At 39.5% G+C, this 22590-nt stretch overlaps 1 protein-coding gene across 1 annotated transcript in view; it reads left to right on the plus strand.

Annotated features, from left to right (window-relative positions):
• The first annotated feature begins 8253 nt into the window (after nucleotides 1-8253).
• The window catches only part of PITRM1 (pitrilysin metallopeptidase 1), a 163285-nt gene continuing 148948 nt past the window's right edge, over nucleotides 8254-22590 (plus strand). Inside the window, exons 1-3 of the mRNA XM_033931530.1 lie at nucleotides 8254-8392; nucleotides 16203-16305; nucleotides 19902-20008. Of these exons, the coding sequence (XP_033787421.1) occupies nucleotides 8346-8392; nucleotides 16203-16305; nucleotides 19902-20008 (257 nt within the window). The 5' untranslated portion in view covers nucleotides 8254-8345. The remainder of the gene's footprint in view (nucleotides 8393-16202; nucleotides 16306-19901; nucleotides 20009-22590) is intronic.

Genomic DNA, 22590 nt, shown 5'->3' on the forward strand with positions numbered 1-22590 from the left:
GCAAAGTGATGCGCATTGAGAAGAATAACCTGAATCACAGTTACTGGATGCTAGGGTTGCACCTGAGAAAAGGATCTGGGTATCATCATAGACAATGAGATGAAACCTTCCGCCCAATGTGCGGCAGCAACCAAAAAAGCAAACAGGATGCTAAGAATTATTAAAAAGGGATGGGTAAGAAGACTAAGAATGTTATAATACCCCTGTATCGCTCCATGGTGCAACCTCAACTGGAGTATTGCATTCAATTCTGGTCTCCTTATCTCAAGAAAGATATAGTGGCGCTAGAAAAGGTTCAAAGGAGAGCGACCAAGATGATAAAGGGGATGGAACTCCTCTCATATGAGGAAAGAGTAAAATGGTTAGGTCTCTTTAGCTTGGAAAAGAGACGGCTGAGGGGAGATATAATTGAAGTCTACAAAATCCTGAGTGGAGTAGAACGGGTGCAAGTGGATCGATTTTTCACTCCGTCAACAATTACAAAGACTAGGGGACACTCGATGAAGTTACAGGGAAATACTTTTAAAACCAATAGGAGGAATTTTTTTTTTCACTCAGAGAATAGTTAAGCTCTAGAACGCATTACCAGAGATTGTTGTAAGAGCGGATAGCATAGTTGGTTTTAAGAAAGGTTTGGACAAGTTCCTGGAGGAAAAGTCCATAGTCTGTAATTGAGAAGAACATAGGGGATGCCACTGCTTGCCCTAAATCGGTAGCAGGGAATATCACTACTCCTTGAGTTTTCGCCAGGTATTAGTGACCTAGATTTGCCACCATGAGAATGGGCTACTGGGCTTGATAGACCATTGGTCTGACCCAGTAAGGCTATTCTTATGTTCTTATGCCAGGTGCTGATGTTCCTGAGGCAGGTATGTACGTTTTCTGATTTGTATGGCGGGATGTGGGGGGTCAGTGATCACTGGGGGAGTATGTGGGGGTCTGTACTTTGTGTCTACAGTCTGGTCACTTTGGATACCTTCTAGGCACTTAGAGCTATTTTTAGATCGCCTAAGTCACAATGTATAAGTTCCATCCAGGAAGTCTCGTCAAACCTTTGATTATTGCTGCAGGATGACTAAGTTCGGTTAATCCACATCCTGCCCACCTCGCCACCTAACCACTTCTCGAAAAATGCCCCTTTTTGCTCTGGATGCACAGCGGTAGTCAGAGGTCTAAACTGTCTCTAGATATGTCCAAAAACCCGTTTCAATTATCAGCACTTGGAAGACCTTTCTTTTAGATCATCCAAGTACCGACTCGGGCGGGTTTTTAGATGTATTTCTGTTTCGATTATGAACCTCATATTAACAAATAGGTGATTTTAATATGCCAGATGTTGATTGGGGTGTTTATATTGTAGGGTCTTATAGAAGTAGGGAGATCTAGATTCTCTACAAGAACTGTTCCAGAAGTTGGTAATGGAACCCATGCTGGATGGGGGGTCATACTGGACTTAGTGCTTACACATAGGAAAAGTGTTTCTGAGGTTACAGTGGGTGATCATCTGGCATCTAGTGATCACTGCATGGTACTGTTAATATTTAGACAGGTAGAGAGAGGGCTCATTCAAAAGTAAAGTTTCTAAACTTAAAAAAATAATTTTGTTCAGATGGGGGATTACGTCAAGGAATTGTCTGGACGGAGTTGAAATGCAATGGGCAAAACTGAAAGGCTTTATTGTAAGGGCGACAGACCTTTTTGTGAGGCAAGTAAGTAAAAGTAAGAGGAAAAGAAGACTGCTTTGGTTCTAAAAAAAAATAGTAGCTGAGAAGGTAAGGAAAAAGAGGTTAACTTCCATAAACTACAAAAGATCACAGAAAGAGGTAGACAAGCAGAAATATCTATTTTTTGATGAGGAAGATACAGCAGGGAATAGAAGAACAATCAAAATGAACTCCAGAAATAGGCTCGGATGTTACTAATATTTTGGACGAAAACAAGAGAATTGATCCAATGATCTCCACAGACAAATCCAAGAAGAAACAAAAACCAATGTGGAGAAATGATGTTCCTGAGATGAACTTTATTAATATTAAAATAATATTAAAACTTGGCAAATCACATAAAAACCTCTAGGACATAGTCTGCTGAAAAGCTTTGGACCCTGGACCCAACATGGTCCGTGTTTCGACAGAATGTCTTCTTCATGGGTCCCTATGAAGTCCTATGGTAAAGATACGTGGATAAAAATGCCAGCTGGAAATAAACATCCGCAAAAGCTGTGTGCAGGACATAGGCTCAAAAAGTAATGGATAGAGCCACTCTCTTGGTCTCATTTGTTTTTGAACAGGACAAAAATATGATTCTTAGAATGTTTCTCAATTCATTTCAATAATTCATGCTCAAAACCTTTCTCTCTTAGCTATGGAATTCTCCAAGGATCTATACTATCCCCATTACTGTTCAATATCTTCCTTTCGCCGTTATTGAGTCTATGCCAATCTATCGGCTTTACGTCATATACTTATGCAGACGATATTCAATTGTCTCACCCTTTAAATCTTGAACACATAGAAGAAATTTCTCAGATCAACAATAAACTCGATATAATTAGAAATTGGCTTGCTGCGAACAGATTAGCATTAAACATCCATAAAACAAAAGCAATACTTTTCTTATGGAAACAAGGAATAAAGTTAGCTACTCCCCCTATTATCAATAACATTCATATAGACTTAGTTTCTTCATTAAAAATACTTGGGGTTATTATTGATGAAAATCTTTCTTATCACGAACATATAGGTAACACAGTTAAATCTTGCCTCTATCGTTTGCGTATGATTTGTTCAATCTCCAAATTTTTGGAGCCCAAATCTTTAAATATTCTAATTCACTTGCTGGTTATAACAAAGCTCGACTACTGCAACTCGTTACTAATCAACACAATGCAAAAAGAAAAGAAACATTTACAGATAATTCAAAATATTGCCGTCAAACTTTTACATAAAGGTAAAAAATATGACCATGTAACTCCTTTTTTGATTGAATCACATTGGCTCCCCATTAGCCATCGAATTACTTATAAAATTTTGCTTTTGGTATTCAAAACTCTATCTACGAGTGAACCATTATTTATAAATCGGATGCTCATCCCGCATAACTCAACACGCACTCTTCGATCTTTAGCGCAAGGATTATTGGCAGTTCCTTCTTTAAAAGTTGTAGGTACTAGACGTCATGACATGTTTTCTATAGTGGTCCCTCAAACTTGGAACTCCCTATCACAATACATAAGAGATGAAAAAGAACTCAGTCATTTTAAAAATAAACTAAAAACCTATCTTTTAAAGGATGCCTTTAGCCTCTAAAATAAACATAATTTAGGCAGTGTAGTTAAGTCATCCCTCCTTATGTTTTCTCCCTGAATGTTCCCTCCTTTTTAAAAAACATTAACGATGTAACTTTTCCCTTTTATCCTTTTTATATTTCTGTTAAGTTTGTTCATGAATCTGTTTTTTTACCCTGTTTTACTTAATATTATATGTATGTTTTTTTTAACATGTTTATATAATTCGTTGTAATTCGCTTAGTAAACTATGGATAAGCGATTCATCAAATTAATAAATAAACTTGAAACTTAAAACTTGAATTGGTTGACTTTATTTGTGGGTCAAAAGATATGGATTTTTCCAGATTTATGTAAAACTACTTCAGACAGGAGAAAAAATTATCTTACTGCATCCCAAGAAGCTAGGTCTCTTGGTATGAAAGTTATAATATGATTTCCATGTAAATGTAAAGTAATGTACCAATCCCAAAAATGTTTTTCTTGAACCATTACAATTTCTAAATTTCCTTGAAAGTAGAAAAACTTCTCAATCTTCTGGATAATTTTAGATGTAAGTTTGAACTTAAGTCCAGGTCCGTTATTTGAAGATATTATCAAACTTGTGAAGATTAAAAGTGATAGTGCTTGATATTGCTAAGGGAATAGTTCAGGTATAATCATCTATAAGATTTTTTTCCCTTTTTTTATCCTCCCTTTTTTTCGGATCCACCCAAAATGTTTTTGGTTCTTGGTGGATTATATAGTTGATTATATGAATAGGTTTTTCTTTACTTGGATGATGAAATTCTTGTTTGAATTTCTGTAATTTTTCTGAAGATAATCCTGTTGCTATTCAAATGTTTATTTGATTTAATATGTAATACTACAAAAAAAAAAAATGGAAACAACAGTGTTTGTCAAACCAATGGATAGGAATACCTTGCTACAATACGATAATTGTCATCTAGTTTCATTAAAACAAGAGTTTACTTTTCTCACAATTTTTAAGATATCGTTTCTGTACAGATAAGAAAGATTTTGGTAAACACTCAAAATCTTTGAAGATTAAGCTATCTGATTGTGGATAATCGAAAAGACTGTTGAAAGAGTCATACAATAGGGCGGAATATAATTGTGAATGCTTATTACAATCAAAAAAAGATAATCCAAAGGAATGTCGAGCACAGATTTGTCCTTTGCAATTTAATGGGGATCTGCAGCTTTTTTTTTTAACCCTCGCTTCATAAAGGGGAAACAAGTTACACTCTGTATGTAGCCTCTATACAGATCTAACCCTTTCAAATTGTTAGCAACATTAGTATTGCTTGAAGAAGTTACCTCTTAATAGAGATCAGTTTTATTTCTGGGTCTAAAATTAGTAAATTTAATCCCTTCAGTTAAAACTACTAAACAAAACTACACTACACATCAGATATGCAAAACACATATCTAAAACCTGAAAGGATAAGCCAAATCATATAACCCAGTAGGTGAGGATGTACATTAAATTACACAGAGGGACTCAATCTCACGTGAGTATCTAAAAAACAAGGCAAAATAATTTAAAATTGATTTTAGCTTCTATTAGCAGATGATTACAGCTGAATGTACCATGGTGTGACCCTGTCAAATTTGCCAAGTGAACAAATCACCCAAAAGCAGTCACTTAGCTCTTGAGGGTGAGGCAACATTAGGGTGTATAAATTAAATGATTATGATAATAATAATAATAATATGCTTGGTACTTGGGAAGGCTTATGTTGCTGTTATTGAGATGAAACACAAACCAAACATTTTTTTAATATGGTGATTTTTATACAGTGGTGTCTCTAGATAGAAATATTTAGTGTGTCAGGTCAAAAGCGTGCCGGGACAAAGGCGCGCCCAGACAATTGAGCGCAGCGTGGAGGTGCGCGCCACACAAAATTACTGTTTATACAGCTCCGACCGGGGGGGGGGGGCGTGGGGGGACCCCCCCCCCACTTTACTTAATAGAGATCGCGCCGCGTTGTGGGGGCATTGTGGGGGGTTGTAACCCCCACATTTTACTGAAAACTTCACTTTTTCCCTGTTTTTAGGGAAAAAGTTAAGTTTACAGTAAAATATGGAGGGTTACAACCCCCCAAGCTCCCCACAACGCCGGCGCGATCTCTATTAAGTAAACTGGGGGGGGGCTCCCCAACAAAACCCCCCGTCGGAGCCCCTAAAAACTGTAATTTTCTTCGGCGCGCACCTCCATCTTGCGCTCAGTTGTCGGCGCGCGCCTTTGCCTTTCGCGGGGTTGTCTATGAACCATATTTAGGATGGCAGCAGGAGGGGGGGGCAAAAGTCAAAACAACATTTCTGCATAGCATTAACTCCATTTCCACCCTCACCCAACCCCTTCAGAGACCTAGCTCCTTCCTCTCTCATACATTTCCACAGCACCCCATTCTGGCCTCAGTCAAACATGCACAACACAGGTTGACTTTTACAAAAGGTGTGTTGTTAAACGCCGAGCCACCTATAAGAATAGAATGGGACAGCTTGGCAGCACGCCTTTGTAAAAGGACCAGACAGAGAGCTTTCACGTGCGGCATTTTTTTCATCTGCTGCATTTGATTTGAATTGAAGCAGATGAAATGCCGCACGTGAAAGCCATTGCAGTAGGAATGGAGAATGACCAGCTATCAACAAAAGCTAAGTGACATTCTTTTTGATACTGAATGCCTGTATCTGGCAGGAGGATTTTTCTACAATGAGCTGTTTTTTCAGATATCTGATTATGAATTAATAACAACCGTTTTTTATATAAGCTCTTCACAGAAAAAAGCTGGGAGGTTATTTTGGTCCTTATGAAGCTGAAATGAGGCCTTTTTTCTCCCAACTTTAAGAGTGTGAAGTTTGTGGCTTTTTTTTAGTCACATTATTAATGAGAAAGATATACAATATGGTGTCTCCGGGTTAGTAAAAAGTCTCCTGTCTTTATACATATGAGTAAGGATTATTGAAAAAAACTGATTTCAATCACCCCAACATTGACTGGTTAAATGTTGCATCGGGATGTGCTAGGGAGGTAAAATTCCTAGACGTCATAAATGACTGCCTCTTGGAGCAACTGGTCCAGAAACTGAGAAGAGGGGGAGCTATTTTAGATTTGGTTCTTAGTGGAATGCAAGGCATAGTACAGGAGTTAACTGTATTGGGTGCACTGGGAAACAGTGATTAAATTTGAGCTGATAACAGGAGTGACGTCGCAGAAGAAATCTACTGTAAAGGCATTCATTTTTGAAAGAGTAACTATGATAAAATGAGGAACATGGTTAAAAGAAGCTAAAAAGGATCAATTGCAAAGGTTAGGACTACTACTATTCTACTACTAGTGTTTAAACCCGTTAGATTAACAGGTGCTAGAATAGATGTGTAGACTTAACAGATCACAAAATTTAATGAAAACTTACCGTGTGAGCTGTCTGTCTTTTATTCTTTGTCTCTCTCTCCTTGGCTACTAGCTGTCTGTCTGTCTTTTTTTTTCTTTGGCTCTCTCTCTCCTTGGCTGCTGTCTGTCTGTCTGTCTCTCTGGCCCACTGTCTTTCTGTTATTCTTTATGTTTGTCTCTCTCCCTGGCCCCCTCTCTGTCTGTCTATCTGTCTTTCTTGCTTTCTCTCTCTCCCTGCCCGCTGTCTTTCTGTGTGTGCTGTCTTTTGTTCTCGTGCGCTGCCTGCCTTTCTTTCTGTCTCTCTCCGTGGCCCCCTTCTGTCTCTCCCCCCCCCTCCGAGCAAACCAAGATTGCTGCCAGTCCCCAGCACACCCCTCCCCCCAAAGCATAGCAAGTTTGCTCCCTGGCTCCCTTTCCCTCTCCCCCTTCCTTGTGCAGCAGCAGCATTTCCCTCCCATCCTTCCCTGTGCAGCATCACCCCTTGCCTGCTCCCTCTGTCCTGCAGTAGCCCTTCTCCCTTCCTTTTACCTTACCCCCTGTCCAGCAGCACCCCTTCCCTGCTCCCCCTGTAATAGGCCAGCCATCAGTAGCGTTTCTCATCCCCCCTCCTCACACAGCCGTTGGCAGCGCAGCATTCACAACTCGTTGCTCCTACTTGCTTCGGTCCTTCGTCGCTGCCGATTCCCACCTACTTTCTTTTTGCTCGAAGGCAGGAGCAGGACCCGGCAGTGAGGAAGGCCCGAAGCAAGCAGGAGCAGCGAGTTGAAGCCTCCCTCCCTGCTCTAGGCTGGAAGCAACGTCGGTAATAGCAATGCTCCTCTTACTGCCGCAAATCAAACCATCACAGGCTCCACCGCCGCGCACGTACCGCAAATGGAACACGGCACAGAAGCACAAATCACGGTGGCAGGGAACACGCCGTTTCGACTGCGCATGCGCGGGGAAGGGTTTTATTATATTAGATTACTATTAATTATTTCTAGAGTGCTACAAGTTGTACCTAGCTCTATACAGAGTCACAAAGATGACAGTTCCTGCTCAAATGAGCTTACAATCTAATCAATCAAGACAAATAGGATGCCAGGGTAGGGGTTACAGTTGGAGGGGATAGTTAAACTACTGATTAGGTGGTAAGCAGAGGGGATTATGGTTATGAGTTGAAGGCTGTCTCAAAAATGTGGGTTTTCACCCTACGTTTGAGCAAGGGAAGGGGTGTGGCAGACGGACTCAGGTAGTTTATTCCAGGTATATGGGGCAGCAAGATGAAAGGGACGAAGTCTGGAACTGGAGGAGAAGAGTACATGTAAATATTCACCTAAATATTAGAGAACAGATATGGAGCCACAATCATGCCCTATGCGACACGCCCCTGGGGTCGACTCAGCTTCCAAGCGCCGACTGAGGGAAGAGGCAACAGAGTAGGCTCATCTTAGCAGCACAGATCCAAGCCCAGGCCCCTCCTTCTGCAACTTTCCCGGCCACCAGCCCCGCCTGTCTCCGCCCACTGCAAGATGCGGCCGTCAAAGCTCAGCCAATGAGAGGAGCCATAGCTCGCTTGCCGGCCGTGAGTCCAGTCGGAGTTGCCGCTTTAGTTTGTTTTGGTGTTTGCAGAGTGAGGGGTGCGCGAGCTGACTGTAGGGCTCCTGTGCCGGCGTTGCGATGCGGTGGCTAGACCGAGCACTGCTTCGGCAGTTTCGGTTTATTCGGTGAGTGTGGATGAGCAGGCAGGCTTTGTCCTTTCAGCTCCCTTCCTCGCGTTGGCAGGAGGTCTTAGTCAATTTATTGGAAAACAAGGGTTTGGCTGTGTCGTTCTTTTCGTTTCAGGAGCTACAGTGTGATGGTGCCTCGTGCGAGCTGAGTGTTCTCTCATCAAGAAAAGAGAGCTTTAATTGCACATGAATCAATCACATCAGATATAAAAGTTACCAAGAACAGGAATGTCAAATGAGGATTGTCTTTTGATTTTTCGCTCCCCCTCTCAATTTCCTTAGTGATATTTGACCCTGTAAGGCAATTTTCTCTAGTAACCTGCCTTATTTATCTTGTGATCTATATTTGCCAATTCAGTTATTACGTTTCATCAAGGACCACTGACTGGTGCTCCCTAGTCCATCAAAGGCCAAATGGAATGGGGCTTGATATACTGTACCACTTTTCTGTGGTTACAAAGTGGTTTACATATTTTATCCAGGCGCTTTCTTTTTTCATGCCCCCTATCTCTGAAACAGCCAGCCTTTTCCGTTCCTTGCTGAGACCTCTCTTAAGGTCTTTTGATCTAACCTACTTTTACCATGTTGCTCATGAGTCAGTAGTTCCCTGAGATGTATGTCTTGAACCCAGGTGTGTACTTGCCCCTTTTGCCTAATGCTTTCCTTTTCTTTCTTTTTTTCCCAAACTACTCTTATTTTATTCAGTTTTAGTCTTGTATTTGTCCACAACCAACACAGTATATTGTATGGACAAACTTTTTTCAGGACCTCTAGGTCAATAAATCCACTTTGATCCAATATTATTTTATAGACACTGTCTTAGTGATGATGCAGTTATGCATCCTAGAACAAAACATGTAAATATCTGACCTATTGTTAAATATTTTTTTTTTTAAATGTACTGTGCTGTTTTACATTTTCAAGGGAGGAAACTAGATTCCGAAATCAAACTTGATACCAGTATATGCTAAAAAAAATGGGGGGGGGGGGAGGGGCAGACCTGAAGAAAGATATTTTAACATAACTCCACTTGTTAAAGGAAAATAATATATTTTTAAAAGTATTGCCAATAGATGATTTTATGGCTCAGTGGCAGTTCTTCATACTATCATGATGGAGATCTGATTCTAAATTCTGGATCCCAGCTTCCACTCTTCAGGGACAGCAAGGGCAGGGATTTAACTCACTAGTCAGAGGGGCTTGATTTAAATCATGGTTTTCTACAGAAAATACCAGCAACGATGATACCAGCAAGGTTGAGTCTATCTTAATATTTACAATGAGACAACAGCTTCATTTTTTGAAAAATAAGTTTTCAGATGTTTGACAGTTATATAAAAAAAATTACTGATTTGATTATTCTATTAGAAACACATAGATACATAATTATGAAATTAGTGTCAGGTAAACCATCTCCAGTTTAATAGGTTAATCATTCATATTTGGTCAACTTTTCTGCTGTGCTTTATTGAAAAGATAAAAATTATCATAATTACCTTAATGACAATTTAAATAGTTTTATTTAACCAAAACAATAACTTTATAGCATATAGTATATATTCTTGTATTTGCTTAAACATCCTTGTTAACTAATGTGGCTAAACAAAATATCTTTTTAAAAATCTTAGATTATCAGCCAGGTTCACACATGAAAAACTCAAAATACTGTCTCATCTTCATATTCTTATTGGTCATAATCTGGAAAAGAAAAAAAACAGCTTTCATGCTTTATCGGATCCCAAACAATGTCTCAATTTGGAATGAATGAATCCAAAGAAAAATAATATTCTTTCTATGCCAGCAGAATAAGCTACTGCTGTTAAAAGTGAAATCATTACTTCAGTGTTTTTGAAATGCAAGTGCTTAATATGTGACCTCTACTAGGTCACTGGTTTGACTTTCTATAGAACATCATCGACAAACATTTTTCTTGAATGGTTCCCTTTAGCTCTGAAGTTTATTATAGTTGGCATTACAGATGGATGATTTCTGGATACCCATGTCCTAGCTAACTCCTCTTCAGCAGTTAAGGTTTGACCCTGGTAATAGATATTGACAATATTTGCAAGAAAATGAGCTGGAGAAAGTACTTGACCCATTCTGGGTTTTTTAATACTTGTAATTTAATTCTGCAGTTCTGTTTTTAAGAGCTCACTCAATTCCTTCCAAATTTCAATAGCATCAGCAATAAAACAGCTATTTTTCTGTATTCTGTTTAGAGCTTCAGAAATGGGTTTCAGGAATCTCACTATATCTTCAACATTTGTCTTAAGCCCAACATTGAGGATTTTGGCTGTAACAGTGCCATCTATCTCTTTTCTTGATTTAGTTCTTCTAACATCTTGTGGGAATGTTAGCTTGATTCCTCCCATTCTTTTCAGAGCTGCTGTTATGGAAGTATTTAGCAATTTTAATGACATTAGTCTTTATTTCTGGAATACTGACATTTTTGGCTAGGAGGTGCCACAAATGAGCACTGCATATGTATGTTATTGGCTTGGTATTCGCTTCATGCTCTTCTAAATTTCTTCTTAGGTACATTTGTTGCAATGTCAGTAACTAAATTGCGTACTACACATTTGAATTTTTGTTCACATTTTATGATAGCTTTTGTTGCTACTTCCGGTTAGTATTCTGCTGTTTGTGCATTTTCTGAAATATCAATTGTTTCTGTAAGAAAATAATTTCCTTCTTCTGTTGTTAAACAAACACATACAACAGGATCATTGTGGACATTACTCCACCCATCAAGACTTAAGTTAATAATTGTGCTCTCTAGACCAGGGGTAGGCAATTCCGGTCCTTGAAAGCCACAGGCAGGTCAGGTTTTCAGGATATCCACAATAAATATGCATGAGATAAATTTGCATCTCAAGGAGGCAGTGCATGCAAATCCATCTCATACATATTAATTGTGGATATCCTGGAAAGCTGACCTGCCTGTGGCTCTCGAGGACCAGAATTGCCTACTCCTGCTCTAGACCAGTGTCTCGCAAACTATTTCTAGCCACGGCACACTAAACAGGTGACCGTAGCTCAAGGGCACTTGGAAGTGCATGGACGTTGATGCAATGACATCACATGCATGTGTGATGTCATCATGTTGATGTCCTTACATGCGCAAAGGCCCTGCAGATGGGGGGTTGAGCCAGCAATGGGAGGGTCAACCAGAGAGACACAGAGAGGAGTAGAGGTGCTGGTGCCAGCTGACCTTTTACAGGACATGCCTCTCTTCATGAGAGACACATTATGTAGGTAGTCGGCCGGTGCCAGTGACTCACCTCCTCGCTAGTGTCTCGCAGCACACTTCAAATCTTGCCATGACACACAATTTGCGATTCGCTGCTCTAGACTGTTGTACATTACTCCATTTCTCTGTCATACACTTTATCCATCAGTTTCCCTGCAGCATCTGCTCTGCTGGGTGGACTGTATCCTAGACTTGGTGACTGATTTGTATTAATGAAGTGCAGGTTTTTTAATCAGATGGAAAGAAGAATTTGTCACATAAACAAACTGGGCAATTTTTTCATCAATTACCCCTTTTTCTAATCTGCAGATTTTTATCTAGATGGCTGGATTTTTTCTTTCTTTTAGGTGATATAGTGTGGATATGTGATGTAGATGATATGACTGAAACACTATCCTGGACAGATAACTCTGAAACTATAGAACAGGAGGATGGTGATCTCGAAGGTGGATAGTTTCCAGAATCCTTTAGGTTGATGGCAGATTCCCCTAAACAAAAAGTTCAAAGCTGTTATTTTATTATTGATAACCGCACAGAATGAGGGAACAGACTTCAACCTAGTAATTATATAAAGCAACTAGTGTGTATTTTATTCTTTTCCTTTCCTGTGGAGGGTGTGTCCTGCTCTCTATGTTTGTTGAGTCTTTGAGGCTGTTTTTCTATATTGTTATAAATACACATTAGTTGCTTTATACAGGATGCCCACAAAAACACTCCTTGATTTTAAATGGTTACAAAATCAAAACTTATTGTAATGTTTATAAATAAGATGACAGCAAATACAAGTCCCAAAAAGCACGGTTAGCAAGATCTTACACAACCGCTTGCACTTTCACACTTATAAGCTGCAATTGGTGCAGAAGTTACAACCTTCAGACAATGCAATGCGACAAAATGACCAGGTGTTCCTCAAGTGGTCTCCGAGATCATCAGACATGACTGTTTGTGACTTTTTCCTTTTCGGTTACGTGAAAGACAGAGTGTATGTACCTCCACTACCCGCAACTATGGATGATCTGCAGGAATGCATCACTGAAGCTATAAACGCGATCACGCCGGATATGCTTCGGAGAGTCTAGTCTGAGCTCGATTATCACATCGATCTTTGCCAAGTGTATGTAATCAACAGATACCATATGAAACTTTATGAGTTGATGAAACTGTAGCCTCAAAGGTGAAAGAATATTCCAATAAATTTTGGTTTTGTAACCATTTAAAATCAAGGAGTGTTTTTGTGGGCACCTTATATAATGTTATTATTGATACTATTTCTGCTTATTTAATATTACTCATTGTATTTACTGCCACTCAGTAATGTCTAAAAGATGAATATTTGTCTGTTTCAACTCTTTATTTCTTCATAAATACTATATCAAAATGACATTAACATGTATTAATAACAAATATATTTTTATTCATATATGACAGTTCCTCAAGGCAAACTTTAAGAAATATACTGAAATTAAAACATTTACCAACCTGAAGATCCTGCCTGTTCAAAAATGTTCCTTTTGTCATCTTCAACAAAGCACTTCTCATGATGTTTCATTCAGACCACTAGGCTTTTTTTTTTTTAATTTTTATTAGGATTTTATATACCGCCTATCAAGGTTATCTAAGCGGTTTTTACAATCAGGTACTCAAGCATTTCTCTGTTGTAGTTTGGGAATATTTTAATGAAGTTCCTCTAGATTAGGGTAAGGCAAGCAAGCGTGCAAAATACAAACTGGGTCTCTTTTATGGCCTGCTGCCATTATAGGTTTTCTCCTCCAAGGATAGAATAATATGATAAACCTTAGGCTGTACAACACAAAGGAATCCAACGAAAACTGCAGTATCGCCAGCCAAAACAAAAACAAAAAACAAACTGCAGACTCCTATGTACCAGATGTAGGCAATGTTTATTATACCAAATATATTATGCAGTCGAAAATACCACCTTATAACAAACCAAGGGACCTGACACGGTCCGTGTTTCGGAAAACACTCCTTCCTCAGAGGTCCATGGTTGCTAAGGTATAAAGAAAACCACAATAAAAGGTATAAAACAGCTGTCTGTATGGTATCCTTCTCCGCTTAGAGTGTGAGACGCAAAACTAGTAAAGCAAAAGCTTGGTTTGTTATAAGGTGGTATTTTCAACTGCCTAAAATATTTGGTATAATAAACATTGTCTGCATCTCGTACATAGAAACTTCAGGCTGTATACACAAAGATCCCAAGAGTTGTGGAGTATTCTTCTGAAAAGGTTTCACTTTCATTTTTCTTGCTTGCCTCTCCCTCTTCACACTTAGGGCTCCTTTTACTAAGCTGCGATAGCGGTTTTAGTGTGCGCTGAATTGCCACGCGAGCTAGATCTTAATGCCAGTATTGAGCTGGCATTAGTTCTAGCCGCGTAGCGTGGGTTTAGCTATCACAGCTTAGTAAAAGGAGCCCTTAGCTCCTTGTGCAGATATATAAACTTAGCACTTAAGTAGTAAGGGGTTGATTCTGTGTACTGTACATCAATTTGTAAAGGAACAATGGGGCTAATGTCTTTTTCTCAACTCTGTATGTTTTAACATTTTTGCTGTGAAGAAGTGTTTTATTTCTGCAGACACATTCACCGTTTTGAGAAATGCAGAACCAAGCATTTGTGATAGTATCTTCTAGATAGAAGAAATGCACTTGACATTATGAATGGATTAATGTAAACATTGCGGGAATATACCGCTTCATTCTACATAATTAAAAACTAATCCTTAATTCAGGATGAATAAGTTTTGGACTATAAGTTTTCTATTTAAGACACTTATCTTTGGATAGATTTTTCCTAAAAAAAAAAATAATTTTACTTAAAAAATTTGCTGGATCAGACTTGGTGCACGGCGCACTCAATAATTAATATCGGACTCTGAACCTTCACATTGTGGAGAATATTATATAACAGGGTACCTAGACTGTCAAAGAATATAGGGGCATATGTTGCCTTTAAAATATGGGTGTAACACAAGTGACTCTGTACCTTTAATAAATATAGGGCTCTTTTTACTAAGGTATGCTAATGATTTTAGCACGCGCGCTACAATGCCACACACGCTAGACTCTAATGCCACCATAGAGCTGGAGTTAGTTTTTTCATTTAGCGCGGGGGTTTGTGCTTGCTAAAAACGCTAGCGCATCTTAGTAAAAGGAGCCCTAAGCTTAGGGAATATAGATGCATATGTTTGTTGGTAATTATAGAACTTAGGGCTCCTTTTACTAAGGTGCGCTAGTGGTTTTAGCGCGTACTACAGTGCCGCGCGCGCTAGATGCTAACGCCACCATAGAGCTGGCATTAGTTTTTTCATTTAGCGCGGGGGTTTGAGTGCGCTATTCTTCTGCGCGCGTTAAAAACGCTAATGCACCTTAGTACAAGGAGCCCATAAAGTATCAGATAACAAAATTCAGTGCTAACTTTTTGACAGCAAGTTGCTTGCATGATTCCTGTGCTCTCTTGAATGTGCTATTCTCCACCCCCTCCTCCCTCCCCACCCATTTGTGCTTCCTTGAATCGTCTCGGTTATAAATTTTGAAAGCTAAACCTCTTGCAAGATCCTGGGAAATTTTTAAATTAGGGAAGGGAAAGGGATTGTGACTTGTATATCTCCCTTTTGTAGTTTAACAACCACCCTCAAAATGGTTTACAGACAGGTATTTCAGGCATTTTTCCCTCTCTGTCCCAGTGGGCTCAAAATTTAGCTAATGTACCTGGTGCACTGAAGGATTAAATGACTTTGCCCAAGATCACAAGGAGCAGCGTAGGGTTTGAACCCACAAGGGTGGTGAGGCTGTAGCTCTAACCACTACGCCACCCTCTCCTCTCTTAACTTTATTTTTTATTTATCGTTTATTTATATTTCAACAAAATACAATGATTGAACAAACAAGAGACTATCCCAAATAATAACAAAATAAATTTTTACATTCCAAATATTTAAATTATACAGACTCTTATATAGTCCACATTCAAGAAAGAGACAATTTACATATCAGAGGGGAATGGCATATTTAAACAAAAAAAATTTTAACAAATAAAGGAAAAATTATATTAGTAGTTCGTTCTCCTTTTTTTTTAAACTGGGCCAGAAAAATTAGAATAATTTGGAACCCTGCATTACTACCCCCTTTCCTTCCAAAAAAACTGCAATTGGGAGGGTTCATAAAAAAACGTAAGTATTTTGATCCAAAAAGTTCACACATTTACAAGGATAATTGGAATTTAGCCCCCAATGCTTGAACATTTTCTTTCATTTCTATGAATCTTTTCCTTCATGTTTGTGTCGTTCTTGAGACATCTGGAAATATATTATTTGATCAGTAGGGTGAGAACATTGCAAATTCCTTGTTGCAGTTGCTGAGATAGTGTCCCTAAATGTATTCAAATGCACACAATTCACTCTGTATGTGTTTATACCTGCTTCTGCAAAATTTAATTTGATTAGTTAAAACAATGATATTGCCAGTTAAAGAAAATGTATTAAATCAGGTTTCCAAAAGTGTCCTGCTTTTGTTTTAAATACTTGTTAAATTTTCTTTAGTGCTGCAAGTGTTAATTCATGGAGGCGGGCAAGCAGCTCTGCAAGTGAGCGAGCACTTCAGTATAAAGTTGGAGAAAAGATCCAGGGATTCACTGTTGAACAGGTACAATGCTATCTATGCTACTGGAAACTCCTTGCCCCTGCACCATTCACATTCTAGATAATACTGAGCTGAGCATTTCGATGGTCTTTAAAAGCAAGCAGAATAATAATAATAATAATAATAACTTTATTTTTCTATACCGCAATACCACAAAACAGTTCAGAGCGGTTTACAGGATAAGAGACTGTACATTTACAGCGAAGTTACAGCTTAGTTATAGCGAAGTTACATCGAGGTTACAGCATATCGAAAAACAGTTCAGAGCGACTTATACAATGTAGGTGCAGAGAATTAGTTAACAATTATATGGTATAAACCAGTGACAATTACAAAATGATCCAATAATTGTTGCATGGGGGGAGGGGAAGGGTAGGGAGGGAGGCAAGGGATTATTAGTTAAGACTTATCTCAAAAGGAGTACTGGTAGATAGTTTTGGCTTAATTATCATAATGTCTTTCTGTTGACTCATGATAAACTGTATCTTGAATATGTTGTGTAGTTCTGGTCATCCCATTAAAGAAAATAAAAAAGATATAATAGATCTAGAAAAGATATAGAAGAGGATGACAAAATGATAGGGAGTATAGAATAAGTCCCTTACATAGAAAGGCTAAGGGTTCATTTTACTAAGGTGCGCTAGCGTTTTTAGCGCATGCACAAAATTACCGCACGCTAAATTTCACGGTACGCTTCTAGAATAAAGGCAGCTCAATGCGTGCGGGGCAATTTAGCGCGCGCTATTCCGCGCGTTAAGGCCCTAACGCACCTTTGTAAAAGGAGCCCTAAATGTTAAACCTTGCCTGCTTGGAGAAGAGGCCACTTAGAGGATATATGATAACTATGAATGGTGTGAACAGATTAATGGAGACCAGTTACTCTTTTAAATAATACTAGGACTAGAGACAATTTCATGAAAGTACGGTAACTGAGAGCAAATTTTTAAAGCAAAACATAACAAAAAAAAAGGTCTTTCAATGTACAATTGAACTGTGGAGTTTGTTGTGAGAAAATGTGGTCAAGTTAAGAGGTGATAGGCTCAGGAGTAATCTAAGGAAATACTTTTTTTTACAGAAAGGGTGGTAGATGTATGGAACAGTCTCCTGGAGGAAGTGGTGGAGACAGAGACTGTGTCTGAATTCAAGAAGGTGTGGGATAGAAATGCGGGATCTCTGAGAGAGGAAGAGTTAATGGTTACTGCAGCTGGGCAGACTGGATGGGCCATTTGGCCTTTATCTGCCATCATGTTTCTATATCTGTGTTTACAAATGGCCAGGACAAATTTCTAGACCAGTGGCCCATAATAATTAGCCAGATAGAGGATCACAGCTTCTTATTGCTGAGTGGATAATGGGGCATGGTACTCTTTTTTTTTCCAAGTGATCCAGGGGGACCACTGTCAAGAGACAGAGGGCTCCTTTTACTAAGCTGCGGTAGCGTTTTTAGCACGTGCTGAAGATTAGCACGTGCTAACCCCGCGCTACGCGGAAAAACTAACACCAGCTCTATGGAGGCGTTAGCGTCTAGTGTGCGGGGCATTGTAGCGTGCGCTAAAACCGCTAGTGCAGCTTAGTAAAAGGAGCCCAGAATGTTGGACTTAGAATATTTCCGTTTGACATAATAAGGGACTGTGTTCTTGCGGCTTTCAGTAAGTTCTTTAACATTTCATTACCAAATTTTTTAAATTGCTATATCTGTTCCTGCCTTTGAGAGCTTACAATAAGTGAGGTGAATTGAGCTCAACAAGGATTATTGATGAGATTATTGTTATCCTGGAGATGGTATTCCATACGCTCATGAAGGTACAAAACATGTATACTGGATTTTTTTCGATTTAACAGCTGGGCTAGTATTAGAAAAAGTGGGTGTTCTGAAGTCTAGGGGGGGGCTCTTAATGGAAGCATCATTTCTCTCCTGTACCCTTTCTCACCACAGTGACCACCATTTCTCTCCTCCATCCTGCCTCCTGTAGTAGCAGGCATTGCTCTTCTCACCTCATCTTCAGGCTATGGCGCTGAGCTGGTGGGGGGCCTGGAGCATGTGCGCATGCTAAAGGCCCCACACTGGCCTTGCCCCATAACCTTGAGACAAGGTGAAAAGAGAAAGTGATCATTGCAAGCGAATGGAGGAGAGCAATGATGGCGGCGGCAGCAATTACGATTATTGGGGGGATCTTCATTTATATTGAAGACTTAATTTTCCAGGGCTTTTGGTTTCTGAAGCAGGGTAAGTGATTATTGGAGATGAATGTTTACTAAAAATAATACATTACTTATATATTTATATATATTTGAGATTTTGCTTTTTCCTAGCCGAATGCATAAAGTAGTAGAGTACTTAAAACTGAATACAATGGGATGAGATTTGATATACTGCCTTTTTGTGGTTACAATCGCAGCAGTTTACATGTTATATACAGGCACTTATTTTGTACTTGGGACAATGGAGGGGTTAAGTGACTTGCCCAGAGACACATGGAGCTGCACTGGGAATTGGACCCGTTATCCCTGGTTCTCAGGTCACTGTATTAACCACTAGGCTACTCTTCCACTCCATACATACGGATAAGAAATAAATTAAACATTATTCTAGTGCAGGGGTGTCAAAATCTCTCCTCGATGGCCGCAATCCAGTCGGGTTTTCAGGATTTCCCCAATGAGCCAGGGCTGCCTTCTGACACTGAAAAAAACTCTGCTCTTTAGTTCTGCAGGCTACTGCATCTCCCTTAGACTGCCAGCACTGGTGACAACACGTGTTCAGTTAACATTGTCGGCGTAGGTAAGAGCTGATGAGCATCTAACTGGTGCTGCCGTGCCAATCGTGGACCTTAGCCCTGAGTGCATGTGTCTCAGCCCACCTGGGCCCATCCCATGGCTATGCAGGGCTGAAGAAGAATTGAAAGAGTAGCCTTTTTTTTTTCAGTGCTTGTGGCTTGAGTGTCTTAAGATCCCCCGTGGCCTACCACGGCTAACATTTGGCTACATCACGCTGTGATCTGCCAACTGCGTGCCTACTGGCCCACCTGGGCCTGGAAAATGAAAGTACTTCTGAAACTGAGGGCTCCTTTTACAAAGGCGTGCTAGCGCGCGCTAAAATGCCACTGATGCTAGCCGCTACCACCTCCTTTTAAGCAGGCGGTAGTTTTTCAGCTAGCGCGCACATAGCGCGTGCTAATCTTGTGTGTGCGCTAAAAACGCTAGCGCACCTTAGTAAAAGGAGCCCTAAATGCTAAATTTGAACAGTTTTATGTTCATGTAATATTCTGAGGGCTGTTCTTGATGTCAAGTTTTGTTTAAAAAAAAAAGCTAGGACTGGAGTTTATTTGTTAGCTTCTGAACTGAATAAGAACGAAACGCAGAACTTTAATAAAATAAGACAAACAGTTGTGTATTTTATATAGAATTAATTTTTTTTTTTTCTGGACTAAAATATCACCGCTAAACATACCTTATAATTGTGTATTTAAAGTTTGGTAGGGTCAAATACATTCCGTGCCTTAGTAAATATACCTCTTAGTACATTATGATGCTGACTTATTTCCCCTCCCCCCCCCTATTGCATTCACTTGAATCTTGCCTTCCTCTGTTTTCAAATACAGGTGACTGCTCTTCCTGAGCTATTTCTAACTGCAGTAAAGCTAAGCCATGATGACACAGGGGCCAAATATTTGCACTTAGCAAGGGAGGACTCCGAAAATTACTTCAGGTACCTGCACTGTGTGCCAACTGACATTTTCCTAGTCTCATACCCGAAATAAAGCATAACATGCGCATGATAATTTGTGATTATCAAACAAGAAGGGGAAAGACGGATTTTGCCTCCAAAATAGCACAGAAGTACAATGGAAAGAGGCAAATGAGATGTCGTATATTCAACCAATCAGTTACTTTATTGTACAAATAATAAAAATGAAAAACAAAGTCCATCTTGGATATAAAGTCACATAAAGAGATCCAAAACCTGTAATGTGAAAGTAAGCTAAGGGCTCCTTTTACGAAAGCGCGTTAGGGCGTTAATGCGCGGAGTAGCGTGTACTAGCCGCTACCGCCTCCTCTTGAGCAGGCGGTAGTTTTTCGGCTAGCGTGCGCTAATCCGGTGCGTGCGCTAAAAATGCTAGCACATTTTGTAAAAGGAGCCCTAAGTCTTGGAATACCTAGAATGTCATATTAGGATAAAGACTTTATTTTTAGTTTTTATTACTTGTACAATAAAATAACTGATTGGTTGAATATCCGACATCGCATTTGCCTCTTTCCATTTGTGACTAGCTTCAGAAAATCTGTGAGAACTGCTTGCCTTGTACATGTAGAAAAATGATAGAATTGTGCGTTTCATAATCAATTTCATGTTTAAATTTTTGAACAGTTATGTGGTGGTTGATATTCAGAGTAATCTATCCAGGTAAATTTGGGAATACCTGGCCAAATCACTGGTTTCAGTCTCCTACACTCTGTGCCCCCACCATTACCACAAAAGTTCAGCCAAAATGTATCTGGTTAACTGGGGACAGAGAAAGAGTGGAAAATGGAAGTGATACTGCTTGGGAAATCTGAACTTAGGGAGGGAGGATAGATTTTAGGCCTGGAAGTTTATTGGCATAGTGGTGGTGATAGCACTGTCTGGATAAACGCGAAATTGAACATAGCTAGATATCTTATATTCCACTCATTATTATCTTATATATCTGCATGTCTTAAATATTTTTCCTATTCAAAAATATTAAATTTCATTTCAACCGGGCACTGATGTTCTAAACCTACCATGCATTTAACGATCAATGCTTAACCAGTTCTAACTGGTTTAATGTTGAAGTATTTTACCTACAGATGCACTTAATGGATCACCGAAGCAGCCTCCGACTCTGCTATGCAAATGTAGTACTATGTGGTTATTAATAGTAAAAGTAGCACTCTAGGTAGTGCTCCGACATCGCCTGGTGCTACACAAAATGAAGCGCCGACTTTTAATGCCCCCAAATTACCGGCTGATCTGGGGGTGCTGGTACTGTTAAAAGCACGTCTCAGGCGCATGTAACTGGAGCTGATGATTGCACGACACAGAATTTTTTTTTTTTTTTTTTAAACTACTCCAAAACTTGGCACTGTCATATTTCTCAGTAAATTTATCTTGTATTCACCAATGGAAAAAAAAAAACATCTCAAAATAGCAAATGAAAAAGCACGCGTGTATTAAAACTGTGTCTTGAGCATGTATATTAAAGGCACATCTTATGCATGTTCAATGAAAGCTGCCAATTGCATTTACTAATGGAAAAAGATCTCAAAACAGCATATGAAAAAGCACACATGTGTTAAAACCGCATCTTGAGTGCATGTTTTAAAGGTGTGTCATGTGCATTCTTTGAAAGCTGCCGATTGCATAGTTTGACGGTAGTTCACTGTCCCCTCACCTCCCTTCCCTTCCATCCAATAGCATCGATATGCCTATGATTGACACATGCGTGCCCATGATGTACCAGGTCCTGGTGCATACTCACATGCCTTTTTCCATGGACTATTCTGCGCATGTGTGAGTTATTTTCTCCAACAACTGGGCAGATGGGATTTCTATGGACCTTCATAAACTTCATTGCATGCCAGGTTCTTTGGGCATCGCTCTTCATTCTGAAATTGTTAAATTTATTGGTACTACAGTGATCCAAGGGATTTTAACGGTAATTTTAAGGCCTCATTCAGTCAAGACTTCATCCAACATGTTTTGCTTAATAGGCTGTATCAAGAAATCCCCAGAAAAAATATACTGTATTTTTCCCGCTCCATAAGACACACCTGACCATAAGACGCGCCTATGTAGAGGAGGAAAAACCAAGAAAAAAAAATTTCTAAAGCAAATGGTGTACCCTGTTCCCCCTCTGGTGGTCTAGGCCGGGACAGGGTACAGGGCACAGGGCAGGCCTTGTGGAAGGTAGACAGATAGGCAGATAGCACCTAGAGAGTTGCGCAGGGTCAAAAATCCCACCTGTCCCCACCCGTCCCCGCAAAAATCCCACCCGTCCCTGCGAGGAATCCCTTCCGTCCCTGCCCGTCCCTATAAACTTCAGAAATAGTTATTTCATTTAATTATGCTACTGAATTAAAGGCTCTGGTAGAGATCCATTTACAAATAAGCAAAGACACTTTATTAATTTGGAAATATTAATTGAGAAGAATACATATTTTGTAAACGGTTTTCTACCAGAGCCTCTAATGTAAATATACAATATAAATAAATACTCAGCTGATGAGAACCCCAAGCTGTCAGCTGAGGACTTCCTTTGCAGTTGGCCG

Source organism: Geotrypetes seraphini, chromosome 2 (genome assembly GCF_902459505.1).
Source record: "Geotrypetes seraphini chromosome 2, aGeoSer1.1, whole genome shotgun sequence".
Taxonomy (NCBI): Eukaryota; Metazoa; Chordata; class Amphibia; order Gymnophiona; family Dermophiidae; genus Geotrypetes; species Geotrypetes seraphini.